The sequence below is a fragment of the Pristiophorus japonicus genome, chromosome 6, assembly GCF_044704955.1.
Source record: "Pristiophorus japonicus isolate sPriJap1 chromosome 6, sPriJap1.hap1, whole genome shotgun sequence".
NCBI lineage: Eukaryota > Metazoa > Chordata > Chondrichthyes > Pristiophoridae > Pristiophorus > Pristiophorus japonicus.
In genome coordinates, this window is record NC_091982.1 from 46,425,245 (window position 1) to 46,441,455 (window position 16,211).

General features: G+C 43.3%; 1 protein-coding gene across 1 annotated transcript in view; it reads right to left on the reverse strand.

Moving 5' to 3' along the window:
* The window catches only part of steep1 (STING1 ER exit protein 1), a 63,757-nt gene extending 53,876 nt beyond the window's left edge, over nucleotides 1-9,881 (reverse strand). Inside the window, exon 1 of the mRNA XM_070882043.1 lies at nucleotides 9,613-9,881. Within this exon, the coding sequence (XP_070738144.1) occupies nucleotides 9,613-9,736 (124 nt within the window). The 5' untranslated portion in view covers nucleotides 9,737-9,881. The remainder of the gene's footprint in view (nucleotides 1-9,612) is intronic.
* Nucleotides 9,882-16,211: the final 6,330 nt, after the last annotated feature.

Below are 16,211 nucleotides of genomic sequence, written 5' to 3' on the forward strand. Positions count from 1 at the left end.
TCTTCCATTATTCACTGAGCATGTGAAAAAGCTCTATTCCTATTTTGGTCATCGCCGCCCATCCAGAGTGCTATTTTTGAATCAGAATGTGACACATAGCCCAGATCCAGAACCCATCATTCTAGAGTGAAGGAGGTAGTTACAGCATTCCGAAGTGGTCGTTCAGCAGACACTGTTCAAGATTAAAGGTGTTCAATTAAAACATTTTACATCAATAAATGATACCACTGAAAGCTCGAGAGTCTGTCTCTAGGGTTTGTAATTGTGATATGCATTCTACTCTTAAGATTGTGGTTATATCATAGCTAGCAGCAAATTGTTTATACTGGTTGTAGCAAATTAGACTCTCGAGGCTTAGAGAAAATTCTAGCATGAGTAGTAACCCAAATGTACAGAGTTACACTCCCACCCAATAGATTTTAAAATGTATTGAGAGAAGCCGAGCTCTTGAATCATTTCGTCTCTGCTTCAGTTTACAGAGAATCCTGGGATCCAAAGGACTCCCATAGTACTTTTTAAAAACTGAGCTTGACACTGTACCAAAGTTATACTTTATACGGTGTCAAGCTAAAGCAACAGAGATGGTCTCCTCCAGGGGGGTCCTCACATTGTTGCACTGTGAAATCATGCTGGGACTTGACCCCGGGCGTCAGTTTCACATCGCTGCAAAGCAGAAGTTGCTTGGCAGTGCTGCAAAACTGGTGGTAGAACTATACGTTCATTGCAACCTTTTGAGTGTAGGCTGCAAATATCTACTGCACTCTGAGAACAAGCAGCAAACACTACCTGCAAACAACAGCTGCACACATGCATAATTTGGAACAACATCCATATTAATAAACTCTCAAAAAATGAACAAAATAGCAGCATGAATTACTGCTTGGCAATAATGTAAACCTGCTTGGAGGAGTCACAATGTTGGTTTAAAACCAGAGCTAGTGCCAGACCACAGACACTTTTCAAGAGTCTCATCATCAGAATTTTATTATAAATCAATTTAGTCACAAAGAATTATGACTAACTCTCCCACATTTGCTTTGCTCTGTGCTAGGACCTCAACGATTTACTGTATTTATTAATGACTTAGATAACGCAATAGAGAGTCATATATCCAAGTTTGCTGATGGCGCAAAGACTGGTGGCATAGCAAATAGTGAAGCTGGGAGCATTAAAAAACAAGAGACATTGATCAATTGAGTGAGTGGGAAAAACTGTGGCAGATGGATTTCATCGCAGGCAAGTGTGAGGTCATCCATTTTAGACCAAAGAAACAATAGATCCAAGTATCTTCTAAATGATGCAAAGCTAGAAACAGTGGAGGTCCAAAGAGATTTAGGAGTCTATGTTCACAGATCGCTAAAATGTGGTGGTCAGATACAAAAAATAATCAAAAAGGCTAATGGAATGTTAGCTTTTATGACTGGAGGGCTAGAATATATTTGGGAGGAAGTTTTACTACAATTATACAAAGTCCTGGTTCGACCACATCTGGATTATTGTGTGCTAAGCACTGCACCTTAAAAAGAATACATTGGCGTTGGAAGGTGTGCAGTGCTCCAAGGGTTAGATTATGAGGTGAGATTACATAAACTAGGCTTGTATTCCCTGGAATATAGGTTAAGGAATGATTTGGTTGAGGCTTTTTTTTTGATAAAAAGGAATTGATAGGGTAGATAGTGATAAATGTTTTCTGCTGTTGGGGGAGGTCTAGGACAAGGGGACATAACCTTAAAATCATAGAATGGTTGCATCACAGAAGGCGGCCATTCGGCCCGTCGAGCCCGTGCCAACTCTCAGCTAGTCCCACTCCTCTGCCCTTTCCCTATAGACCTGCAATTTGTTTTCCTTCAGATACTTAGCCAACTCCCTTTTGAAAAATAAAATTAAGTCTGCCTCCACTACCCTTTCAGGCAGTGCATTCCAGATCTGAACCACTCGTCTTTGGTTCTTTTGCCAATCACTTAGATCTGTGTCCTCTGGTTCAATGGGAACAGTTTCTCCATCTACTCTGTCCAAACCCCTCATGATTTTGAACACCTTTATCAAATCTCCTCTCAACCTTCTCTGTTCCAAGGAGAACAACCCCAGCTTCTCTGGTCTATCAACGTAACTGAAGTCCCTCATTCCTGGAATCATTCTTGTAAATCTTTTCCGCATCTTCTCCAAGGCCTTCACATCCTTCTAAAGTGCAGTGCTCAGAATTGAACTCCAGTTGGGGCCGAACTAGTGTCTTATACAGGTTCATAATTACCACACCTGTGTACTCTACACCTCTATTTATGAAGCCTAGTATCCCATAAGACTTTTTAAACTTTTTTCTCAACCTGCCCTGCCACCTTCAACGATTTATGCACATATACCCCCAGGTCTCTCGGTTCGTGCACCCCCTTTAGGATTGTACCCTTTAGTTTATATGTCCTCTCCTCATTCTTTCTACCAAAATGCGTTAAATTTCATCTGTCATGTGTCTGCCCATTTTACCAGCCTGTCTGTGTCTTCCTGAAGTCTATCGCTCTCCTCCTCACTGTTCACTATACTTCCAAGTATTTCCAAATCAGAGCCAGGTCATTCAGGAAAGAAGTTAGGAAACAGTTCTTCACACAAGAGCGCATTAGAAGTGTGGAAATCTCTCCCACAAAAAGCAGTGGATGCTAGGTCAATTAATAATTTTAAATCCGAGATGGATACCTTTGGCTAGCAAAAATCTATTAAGGGATATGGAGCAAAGGTGGGTGGATGGAGATAAGATACAGATCAACCAATCTCTTACTGAATGGCAGAACACTTTTGAGGGACTGAATGCCTTACTTCTGTCCTCATGTTTTTGAATTCGGGTTATGAGCAGAGTGCTGACGACATTGTTGAGAATCAAGAAACCTAGGCAAAGTCTGCCTCAAAACCTCAGCTACTAAAACAATTTGTATTTATATAGCGTCTTTAACGAAGTGAAACATCTGAAGGCACTTCACAGGAGTATTATGCGATAAAAATTTGACACCGAGCCGCTTCAGTAGAAATTAGTGCAGGTGACCAAAAGCTTGGTCAAAACTTTGTTTTAAGGAGCATCTTGAAGGAAGAAAGAGAGAGAGAGAGAGAGAGAGAGAGAGAGAGAGAGAGAGAGGCGGCGAGGTTTAGGCAGGGAGTTCCAGAGCTTGGGGCTGAGGCAACAGAAGGCACGGCCACCAATGGTTGAGTGATTACAATCAGGGATGCTCAAGAGGGCAGAATTAGAGGAGCACAGACATCTCAAGGGAGTTGTGGGGCTGGGCCATGGGAGGATTTGAAAAATAGGATGAGAATTTTGACATCTAGGTGTTGCTTAACCGGAAGCCAATGTAGGTCAGCAAGCACAGGGGTGATGGGTGAGCGGGACTTGGTCGAGTTAGGGCACGGGCAGTTGAGTTTTGGATTACCTCTAGTTTAAGTAGAGTAGAATGTGGGAAGCCAGCCAGGAGTGCATTTGAATAGTCAAGTCTAGAGGTATCAAAAGGCATGGATGAGGGTTTCAACAGCAGATGAGCTGAGGCAAGGATGGAGACAGGCAATGTTACAGAGGTGGAAATAGGTGGTCTTAGTTATGCTGCAGATATGTGGTCGAAAGCTCATTCCAGGGTCAAATATATGACACCAAGTATGTGAACAGTCTGGTTCAGCCTCAGACAGGAGTTGGGGAGAGGGATGGAATCAGTGTCTTGGGAACAGAGTTTGTGGCAGGGACCGAAAACAATGGCTTCAGTCTTCCCAATATTCAATTGGAGAAAATTTCTTCTCATCCAGAACGGGATGTCGGACAAGTAGACTGACAATTTCAATGTGTAGCAGAGTCATACAGACCAAGGTTGTCTTCAGTTTTGATCCCTGATTTGTGCCTGGTTTGTCTTTCCTCAGGTAAGGCAGTGGTGATAGGAGTGCTAAAAATAGCATCAGTGCCCCCAATTTTGGAAGTGAAAAAAGCAGTTAGGTCTCCCACTCTCGATAACTATCCAGTGATTAATGTTTGTGTGGTTGTCAGGTAAGGGCGGAATCTTAGAGCTGTGGTGGCTTAGCATCAAATAACCTGCCAAATCTCACAATATAGGCCCACACGTGAAAAATGGTTAGTTGGTGAACTACCAGAAGGCAATTGGCAACTGTAAAACTACACATCCCGCTATCTCATTAAAAATAGACTTTTTCCATATGCAAGGTTTTGATCATTCGACTGAATACACTTTCCAGCAGCCCAGATATGGTCTAATAAATCAGATTATATTTACCAAAACTTGATTTGTCGTAATATCTACATCAACAAAACCTAAAAAATGTATAAGCAGCAGCTTGCACGAATACTGTGCAAAGTGTCAATGGTTTCAGATGACGAGAAGGAAAGAAAATTTAAATTTAAATTGACTTCCATAGAAATGGAAATCGGGCGAGATGTATAATGGGCAGCTGAAAGATAATCGCCCATTTTACACTATTATCCAAAGTCAAAATTACCCCAAGGAGTCAGGTTCCACGTGTACACTGCTGACATCCAGCTCGACCTTCTGCACCATGTCTCCATCCCCCTCCCCAGCCATTGCCTCAGGTTGAACCAGACTGTTTCCATCGCCAACATCGCCTGCCCCCATCCGTCTGCTGCCGAAACCTTTATACATGCCTTTGTAACCTCCACACTTGGCTATTCCAATGCTCTCCTGACTGACCTCGCATCGTCAGTTCATCCAAAACTCTGCTGCTCATATGCTATCCCACACGATGCACCACCAATCCATCACCCCAGTGCTCACTGACCTACACTGGCTCAGTCCCCCGGTGCTTCAAGTTTTAAATTCTCACCCTCGTGTTTAAATCCCTTGCAATGCATTTATATAGATAAATATTCTAAAAAGGATATAAAAAGTTCATCAGCTGAATAAAGAACTGAAATGTTTGTTGCACAACTGGGTCAGCACCCCACCGAAATTAATTTAAAATGCAATGGTAAATCACAAGGGAGCTAGAAAAATAAGATTACTTCACAGTAATTTATTAAACATTTATACTGCTGAAGCTGTACCTGTCATATTTTTTTTTTTACTTTAATCTCTGCTTGTGGGATTTTCACAAAAGGCAGAACAAAAAACTGCTGGACTCAGGAGATAACCCTCGAGGCACAAACAGAATACTTGACAGTTAGCTGTAGAGCATGGTATTTGCATGACTTAATTTGTATCTTCAGTGCTTGTGCGTTATCAGCTTACCCTCATTCGGGGAATTAATTCTGTTTTCCTGTTATTGAATATTGTCAAGGCCCCATTCCTTGGAGATGTGGGGTAAAAACACAAACATTCCCCTGTCAGCAACACGACAAGGTCATGGTTCATAGGCAGGTAGACAAACAGGGTCAGATGCGTGAACCACTGTTTCAAGTGCAGGGGCTCGGGTCTCGGCAGACTTCACTCCCACTATCAAACAAATGAGGTTAAGCAACGCCTTGATTTCAAAATTCTCATGGTTTTCAAATCCCACCTCTCCCCATCTCTGTAATCTCCTCCAGCCCCACAACCCTATGCGCTCCTCTAATTCTGCCCTCTTGAGCATTCCTGATTATAATCAATCGTTCAACCATTGGTAGCCGTGCCTGTGGCTGCCAAGGCCCTAAGCTTTGGAATGCCCTACCTAAACCTCTCCAGCTCTCTTTCCTCCTTTCACATGCTCCTTAAAACCTACCTCTTTGACCAAGCTTTTGGTCACATGCCCTAATTTCTCCCTATGTGGTTTAGTGTCAATTATTTTTGTCTTAATACTTCTGTGAAGTGCCTTGGGACGTTTTACTGCGTTAAAGGCGCTACATAAATACAAGTTGTTGGAATTTGGTCTTGGCAGTGTGGCCAGGATCAGTGTGATCTAGCAGGCAGGTGTGCAGCTGCTGAGTACAACAGATTTTGAGACAAGTATGGAAAAAGGTGCTTCAGCCACAAGAACTAAATCCTTTATTCTTTATGTTGAGCAACTCCACCAATAGTAGAGAATAATAGATGCCAGTCAATAAAGAGCAGATGAATAAGTGGTTGGAGAGATGGTGCAGGGGGGAGGGCTTTAGTTTCCGAAGGCATTGGGACCGCTGCTGGGGGAGCTGGGACCTGTACAAGCCGGACAGGTTGCACCTCAACAGAGCCGGGACCAATATCCTCGCAGGGGAGTTTGCTAGTGCTGTTGGGGAGGGTTTAAACTAGCCTGGCAAGGGGATGGGAACCTGAAAATAGATTCAGTAGGGAGAGGAGTAAAGCTGGAATTAGAAAGCAAAAATAAAGAAAGTGAGTTTGAAGGAGAGAGGAAACAAGCAGGGAAAAAGGGTAAAAAAAACAAACTTAAAGACACTTTGTCTAAATGCACGTAGCATTTGTCACAAAATAGATGAGTTGGCGGCACGAATTGAGACATATGGGAATGATCCGATAGCCATTACAGAGACATGGTTGCAAGATGACCAGGAATTAAATATTATGGGGTATTTGACAATCCAGAAGGACAGACAGCAAGGAAAAGGAGGTGGGGTAGCTCTATTGATAAAGGATAGAATCACTGCAATAGTAAGAAATGATATTGGCTCAAATGATAAGGGTATTGAAACAGTTTGGGTGGAGATAAGGAACAATAAGGGGGGAAAAGTCACTGGTGGGCGTAGTCTATAGGCACCCTAACAGTAGATCGGAGCATAAACCAGGAAATAGTGGTGCCTTGTGAAAAGGGAACAGCAATAATCACGGGTAATATTAATCTCCATATTGATTGGACAAATCAAATTGGTCAGGGTAGCCTGGAGGAGGAGTTCATAGATTGCATAAAGGACGGGTTCCTTGTAACAGAACCAACCAGGGGGCAGGCCATCTCAGATTTGGTCCTGTGTAATGAGACAGGATTAATAAACAATCTCCTAGTAAAGGATCCCCTCGGAATGAATGATCATTTCAAATTCAGATGGAGGGTGAGAAAGCTGGATCCTAATCAGCGTACAAAGCTTAAATAAAGGAGACTATGAAGGTATGAGGGCAGAGTTGGGTAAAGTGGACTGGGAAAATAGATTAACGTATAGGACGGTTGATGAACAGTGGTGCACATTTAAGGAGATATTTAACAACTCTCAAGAAAAATATATTCCAGTGAGGAGGAAAGGATGTAAGAGAAAAGATAGCCATCTGTGGCAACTGGTCTATAGTTTCCTGCTTTTTGTCTGCCTCCTTTTTTAACTAAAAATAAATAAAGGACAGTATCCAACGAAAAACAAGGGCATACAAAGTGGCCAAAACTAGTGGGAGGACAGAAGACTGGGAAGCTTTTAAAAGCCAGCAAAGAACGACTAAAAAAAATGATTAAGAAAGAGAAGCTAGACTATGAAAGTAAACTAGCACAAAATATAAAAACAGACAGCAAGAGTTTCTATAGGTATGTAAAAAGGAAGAGAGTGGTTAAAGTAAATGTTGGTCCCTTGGAGGACAAAACCGGGGAATTAGTAATGAGGAACATGGAGATGGCAGAAACTCTGAAATATTCTGCATCAGTCTGTACGGTAGAGGACACTGACAATATTCCAACAGTGGATAGTCAAGGGGCTATAGGGGGAGGTGGGGAGGAACCTAACACAATCACAATCACTAAGGAGGTGGTACTCAGTAAGATAATGGGACTAAAGGCAGATAAATCCCCTGGGCCTGATGGCTTGCACCCTAGGGTCTTAAGAGAAATAGCGGCAGGGATTGTGGGTGCATTGGTTGTAATTTACCAAAATTCCCTGGATTCTGGGGAGATCCAAGCAGATTGGAAAACTGCAAATGTAATGCCCCTATTTAAAAAAAGGAGGCAGACAAAATGCAGGAAACTATAGACCAGTTAGCCTAACATCTGTGGTTGGAAAATTGTTGGAGTCCATTATTAAAGTAGAAGCAGGACATTTGGAAAAGGAAAAATTGGTCAGGCAAAGGCAGCATGGATTTATGAAGCGAAAGTCATGTTTGACAAATTTGCTGGAGTTCTTTGAGGATGTAATGAACAGGGTGGATAAAGGGAAACCAGTGGATGTGGTGTATTTGGACTTGCAGAAGGCATTTGACAAGGTGCCACATAAAAGGTTACTGTACAAGATAAAATTTCATGGGGTTGGAAGTAATATATTAGTATGGATAGAGGATTGGCTAACTAACGGAGAACAGTGAGTTGGGACAAATGGTTCATTCTCTGGTTGGCAACCAGTAACTAGTTGGGTGCTGCAGGGATCACGGAGAAGAGGGGGACCGGGGGGGGGAGGAGGAGGAGGTAAGAGAGAGAAATCAGGAGGTGACGCGAGTGGTGGCTGGCTGGCAGTGGCCATAGATTGAATATGGAGCTAGGAGTACTTCTGCTACTGCCGGCTCCACAAGGAGGCAAGTAAAAAAAAAAAATGTCAAGCTTCCCTTTCTGGTGTCAGCTCCTTCAGTCCCTTTAAGGACTGCCAAGGTCTTACCCAAGGAAGGATATACTTGCCATCGAGAGAATGCAACGAAGGTTCACCAGACTGATTCCTGGGATGGGGAGATTGTCCTATGAGGAGAGATTGAGTCGACTCGGCCTATACTCTCTAGAGTTAAGAAGAATGAGAGGTGATCTCATTGAAACATGCAACATTCTTACAGGGCTTGACAGGGTAGATGCAGGGAGGATGTTTTGCCTGGTTAGGGAGTCGAGAACCAGGGATCTATAAGGGGTCAGCCATTTAGGACTGAGATGAGGAGAAACTTTTTCACTCAGAGGGTGGTGAATCTTTGGAATTCTCTACCCCAGAGGGGTGTGGAAGCTCAGTCGTTGTGCATATTCAAGACAGAGATCGACAGATTTTTGGATATTAAGGAAATCAAGGGATTTGGGGGATAGTGGAGTTGAGGTAGAAAATAAGCTCAAGCGGCCAAATGGCCTACTCCTGCTCCTATTTTTTATGTTCTTATGACAAGCACCTGAAGAAACTGACCATAGCATGCACGCTGCACTTCACTGAAGTGTTGGCCTCGGTTATGTGTTCAAGTCCCAACCTTCTGACTCGAGAAGAGTTCTACCACTTAGCCCAGGCTCACACCTGAAGACGTTTTCCCATCACCCTTTTTCAGTTCTGACACAAATCCTCTCCCAAAATGTTAACTTGTATTTTCCCTTTTCAGATGGTGTTTCCAGCTACTATCTTTATTTCAGATTCCCTTCATACATATTTATTTTACTCCCAGCACACAGCAGTACCACACATTCTCAGACATGCCATCTCACCATACCACCACGTTTGCCATGTACCTTCACAGAACCAGATTTATTCTATATATGCCATCCCATTGTACTTCAGGGCTTTACTTCCACTTTATCTAAGTTGATTTTACACCATATTGCTTCATGATACTTTTGGTTAATTTATAACTAAAAATAATCTGTCAAACTTCCCAAATCTCATCTGTAATATTAATTTTTAAATCCTAAAGAGAAAAAAATGCTCCCCCCTCCCCGCATTTACTGTAAAAACCCCGTTTCGCATGTATATTCGTGCCCTGCCTGAGAAGGTCCTCACCCCCGAACAAGCCAATACTCGAAACCGGGGCTTCGGGGCCTGTCGAAACTGAGGCGCGTGCTTACCGAGGACCAGCACCATTTGTCCGCAGAGACAATAATAAACATGCAGGGGTTTCTCGCCGTCGTCATATTCCTCGCGGTCCCGGGTGTCGGAGCACACCACGCTGCGAGACACCACCTTCGGCATCGCGGCTCACTTCGGATCAGGACGAGACAGACGGAAACCAGTAGCAACCGAGCTCTCCGCGCTGGAGATAGGGGCTATTCTCCAGCCGCCATCTTGGAAACCCAACCCGCGGTGTGTTGTAGGATCGCGACCAACCATTCATTACACCGGTTATTCACTGTGGACAGTGCGGCTGAGTGGCAGTGCCCACTGGAGTATCAGCCTCGCTGTGTTTTGTGCTCAAGTCTCTGGACAGGGGACTTGAACCCACAACCTTCGCCTTTGAGTCAGAAGGTTGTGAGTTCAAGTCCCCCTCCAGAGATTTGAGCACAAAGAATCTAGGCTGACTCTCCAGTGCTGCACTGTCGGAGGGCACCTTTCGGATGAAGCGTTAAACCAAGGCTCTCTCAGGTGGACGTAAAGATTCCACAGCACTATTTTGAAGAAGAACAGGGGCGTTATCCCCAGTGTCATGGCCAATATTTATCCCTCAATCAACATCACTAAAACAGATTATCTGGTCATTATCACATTGCTGTTTGTAAATTGGTTGCTGCATTTCCTACATTACAACAGTGACTCCACTTTTTAAAAAAAAGTACTTCATTGGCTGTAAAACGCTTTGGACATCTGCTATATAAATGAAAATCTTCCTTTTTTTTCTTTACTTGCAGTATCTGTGCTCTTGTTTCTGCCCACATTCAACCATGGTTTATCTCAAAATGGCGACAACCCTCATCCAAAGAAACAACGAACTGTCATTTAAATAGCACCCTTCACAATCTCAGGGCATCGCAGCCAGAATAACTTTTTGAAGTATGGTTACTGTTGTAATGTAGGGAAACATGGCAGTCAATTTGCGAACAGTAATGCTCAATTTTCTTGACTTTTTGATAGAGTATTCAAACAGGCTCATTTAGACAGACTGTGAAAATTCACAGACTTCCAAATCAAGGCTACTACATGCAGTTCGGCATGTTGCATTAACTCATCAATCAACTTGACATTTTCAGACCTTGGGTAGCGAGCCAATTAAAACGTTAAAAGAATATTGATTGAGCCAATAAGGTCAAAGAAGGCGAGTTCTTTTCTGTAAATTGAACCCGGTATAAAATACACCCATTTTGACCATGTGTCTCAGTCAGACAAAGAAACTGGCAATCAGCCAGCAGCTTGTTACTCTCTGCCAAGATTAAAAAGTTAAAACTACCATCGGAGTTCGTATTTCATTAAAATTAAGAGATCTAACACTTTTGCTCATAATTTGAGATTCCTAATGGTCAGATTATCTTGGTTGCTCACATCTATACTCACTCACACCAAGCTATTGAAAGAAAAAAAATAATTCCATTTATATAGTGCCTTTCATGACCATCAGACATCTCAAAGTGCTTTACAGCTAATGAAGTAATTTTGAAGTGTAGACACTGTTGTAATGTAGGAAACGCACCAGCCAATTTGCACACAAGCAAGCTCCCACAAACTATGACCAGATAATCTGTTTTTGTTACGTTGATTGAGGGATAAATATTGTCCAGGACATCAGGGATAACTCCCCTGCTCTTATTCAAAATAGATCTTTTACGTCCACTTGAGAGAGTTGGTTCAACATCTCATAAAAAAATATAGCACAGCACTCCTTCAGCACTGCACTAGAGTGTCAGCCTAGATTTTTGTGCTGAAGTGGGACTTTGAACTCATAAATTTCTGTCCCAGATGTGAGAGTGCGACCCACTGAGCCACAGTGCCGTGGTTTGTAGCTCTCAACTGTGAATCAGAACGTTGTGGACTCAAGTCCCACACCTAGGACGGAATTTTAACAGAATAGAGTGAGTTGGTTTGGGAGTGGGTGTGTGGTTAAATGCGCTGAAACTGATAGCATGTCAGGAAGCCGTCTTTAACCCGTGCCTTCGAGCATGTTCAGTTGTGAGCAAGAAACACCCTTGGGAAAGGCGGGTTACCAATTTAAAGCAATTAACAACTAGTTAAGAGGCTATTAAGGGTGTTTTTTTACATGGGATTTCACATTTAACTTTGTGTGTACAGGATTCCCGTGCTTCCTGAATCTCTCCAGTGAAAGCATGGTGAGAGCCCAGCAACAATTGAGGGGCTGAACAAATGATATAAGTACTGAGACCTCGTACCTGCTTCCTTGCCTAAGTGAAAGGCTTTTGCTCACAACACTTGTTCTAAAAGTTTGCTTTCAGTACTTTGCATGTGACTTTTACAACTTTGGAAGTCACTCACTACTTTGAAGGATTGTGTGTCTGACTCCACTTTACATCTGTCATAGAACAGCACAGGTGCCGCTTTTGCTGTTTCAGCTTGGACCTCAGATGAGGACCAAGATGAGCAGCAGCAGCAGCAACAACACCAGCAGTGGAGAGGAGTGCATCAGGGATGTCCCATGTCCGGCCAGTTATATGCCATCTACGTGAAGCCTTTCCTGCACCTCTTGCAGAAGAGGTTGACGGGACTGGCTCTGAAGGGCCAAGTGTGGAGGTTGTCCTCTCGGCTTACTCCGATGACACACTCCTCTTGGTCACGGATCCCTTTGACGTGCAGATGATGCGCGAGTGCCAGCGGATTTACTCAGTCGCAAGTGATCAGGAAGGCCAATGGAATCTTGGCCTTTATTGCAAAGGGGATGGAGTATAAAAGCAGGGAAGTCTTACTACAGTTATATAGGGTATTGGTGAGGCCACACCTGGAATACTGCATTCAGTTTTGTCTTCCATATTTAAGAAAGGATATACTTGCTTTGGTGGTAGTTCAGAGAAGGTTCACTGGGTTGATTCTGGAGATGAGGGGATTGGCTTATGAGGAAAGGTTGTAAAGGTTGGGCCCCTACTCATTGGAATTCAGAAGAATGAGAGATGATATTATCGAAACATATAAGATTATGAGGGGGCTTGATAAGGTGGTTGCAGAGAGGATGTTTCCACTGATAGGGGAGACTAGAACTAGAGGGCATGATCTTAGAATAAGGGGCTGCCCATTTAAAACTGGGATGATGTTGTGGAAAAATATTTCCGAGACTGTATAATATATAAAGAGAGGTTTATTAAATCGGAGACAAAGCTTTGGGAGAAGTGTTAGAGACCCCTGTCTCTGAACCACGACTCAAATTGGTATCTGCAGTGAAGTTCATTTATCTTACAAATTACATCACTTTACAACACATGCTTTAGCACTACAAAGCTTTGACTATCGAAGGCTAAGCTTTTGATATAACCCATCCTGCATTGTGACAGGGCAGTATAAACAAGTGCAGACCTTTGACACCGGTATAAACAAACATACCCAACACTTAACTCTCCAGTGTTCATTATCTCACTTTCCTATCTCCATTAACTCAAGGCCATTATACCTTGAAGTTTAACTGTTTAAAGCATAATGCATCAGTATTGTCCCTTACAGAATTCATTTAAAGGGGAAAATAAAACAAATGTTTGGTCCCGTATACAATCAAGTATATGTCCAAAAATCCGCTCCAACAGATGAGGAGGAATTTCTTCTCTCAGAGGGTTGTAAATCTGTGGAATTTGCTGCCTCAGAGAGCTGTAGAAGCTGGGTCATTGAATAAATGATGACAGAGATAGACAGTTTCTTAACTGATAAGGGAATAAAGGGTTATGGGGAGCAGGCAGGGAACTGGACCTGAGCCCATGATCGGATCAGCCATGATCGTATTAAATGGTGGAGCAGACTCGAGGGGCCTACTCCTGCTCCTATTTCTTATGTTCTTATGTTCTTATTATCCTCCGCCAGGATCAACTGGGAGAAATGTTCTGGACTCCAGGTGGGTCAGTGGTGGATGGATTCCCTGCCGGAGGAGCTCAGGTCTTTTCCCTGGAGCACCACTCATCTCCTCTATCTGCGAGTCTACCTTAGACCTGCCGAGGAAGCCTGGCCAGCGAAATGGCAAGAGCTGGATGTCAAAGTCAACATTCGCCGAGGGCGCTGAACAGGACTGCTCCGAGTGCTGTCCTACAGGGGTCAAGCGCAAGTCATAAATCAACTGATTGCAAGGCAGGGGAGGAATCGGCTGATTGCATGGAAGGGAGATGTCATGGCAGGTTTGCTTGAGGGACCGGGGGAAGCACTCCTGCCCGTCCTGGCCTACAAGCAGTGCTCTAAAAAGCACTTACCTGCTGGTTCTGGCAGCTCTCGCCTTCCTTCAGCTTGCAGATTTCCTGAGCCATGAGGACATTTCTCTTGTTCTTACACACAGGTTTTTGTAACTCAAGTTTCATGTCACCTAGTCACTACTTTGTGATTTGCATTATCATCTTTCATACTCTTTTTAACTTTGGTGGTGTCTTGCACTATGGGCTTTGCTCCTCACCAGAGTTCTCAATAAATTAAAAACTAATGAGCAGATGCAGTTGATTTCATTTTCCCTAACCTAGGGATACTAAGACCAATTCTCAAACCCCAGCTATTGTTCTGATTGAGATAATCTAACTTGGTATAGATCGGGGATCAACCCTGGGATCCTCTTGGTTTGTATCGCTCAGCTACTGAGCCATCCAGGGATCGTTGTACTGTCCTTCTAGCTTTAGAACTTGGGTTTGAATCCCGTTCAAACTAATGAGATGAAAGTCTTTTATTCCTGTTGATTGTAAGGGCTCTAAGTGAAACTAATTTTAGCAGTTTCAACATAGTTGATGCTGAGAATATTACCACATCACAAAATTTCCCAGTTTGGCACAAATTAACATTGTAATTTAGAGACAGTACATAGATATCTGGCATGGAAAATAGAAGGAAAAAAAATCACAGTAGTGCATTGAGGGTGCACATTGGAGTTTGGGGGTTACAGTATCTAAGGATAGAGAGAGCAACAGCCTATACCTAATGCATGCTATACCTGATCTGGGAATGCTTAATCCTGACACAGTAAATGCCACAAATGTTAAAGCATTCCATTCTGGAGCACGAGCACCCATCATTTTAATAAGCACAAAAATCCCTTGAGTCTTGAGATTTAAATGATCTTAAATCATATTATAAACGCCACTTGATTTGATGTTTTCCATTGTAATATTTTTTTTAAATTTATAATGTGATTTAAAAAATTCAGCTCCTTGAAGAGATGATAAAATGTCACAGTGATCTGGCAGAGTTTCATTTTCATTTAATTACTGTGTCAGGATTAATAAAAATGAACAATAAATTTATTCTACTTACATTGAAATAACCTCTGGACACCTGAAGGGTGCCCGGGAACAGTTTGCACCTCAGTCATCAAAATTGGGCTGAGTCAGGGGCCTCAGCGCTAAGGGAGGCGTTGTACACCTCTCTTGGAAGTTTGCATGGGAAAATCCCGAGCTAAAGAGCCGGGCCGGGAGCATTCCGAGAGATGCCTGGGGGGAAAAAAATCCCTGAAAAAAACCCCACAACATTCCCAATACATAGCCAACGCCATTGCAACATAAATCGCAAAAACAATTAAAAGAAAAAACAATCACACTTACCTTAGGATGGCATTACTTACCTCCCCGCTGTTGGTATAGTTAAACCGCCCGATTTCCCAGGCGTTCACTGCAGGGTGTGCTGCGGGACATACAGGTCGGGCGGGAGTCAAAAAGTGCACCGGTGTCCCAACCAGGGGCGTTGCACATCGGCATAGCTCTCCTGGGCGGGGCTGCAAAACCGGCCACGAAAACCCCCGTGGGGCACTGGAGGCTGACCGCCCACCAAGAGGACCTCACCACCGCCATTGCCGCCGCTCCGGGATGAAAAACAGAGCGCAAAGGACTGGAAAATCCGCCCCAATTAATTTTTTTGAGTTGCAGTGATTGCTGAAATTTACACAAGATAGTAACCCTCAGCTCATCTGCTGCTGAAACCCTCATCCATGCTTTTGTTACTGTCAGATTCAACTATTCCAAAGCTGTCCTTTTTATTAATTAATTCACAGGATACGGGCGTCGCTGACAAGGCCCATCCCTAATTTCCCTTGAGAAGGTGGCGGTGAGTCTCCATCTTCAGCCGCTGCAGTCCATGAGGTGAAGGTGCTCACACAGTGCTGTCAGGTATAACGGAGTGGCTCGCGAGGCCATTTCAGAGGGCAGTTAAGAGTCAACGACATTGCTGTGGGTCTGGAGTCACATATAAGGCAGACCGGGTAAGGATAGCAGGTTTCCTTCCCTAAAGGGCATTAGTGAATCAGATGGGTTTTTATGCTAATCTGGTAGTTTGATGATTCACTGAGGCGAGCTTTTTGTTCCAGATTTACTTAATTAACTGAATTTAAATTCCCCAGCTGTATTGTGGGATTTGAACACATGTCTCCAGGTCATTAATCCAGGCCTCTGGATTACTAGTCTGGTAACATAACCTCCTGGCCAACTTTCCATGAACTTCAGCTCATCCAAAACTCTGCTGCTTGTATCCTAACTTCTAAGAAATTATTGGTGTCAAAGAAGCAGGCAACCATCTTCCCCTCTTTCAAGCTGGTATTCTCTTTCCTTCCCTTTCAGTTAATGCT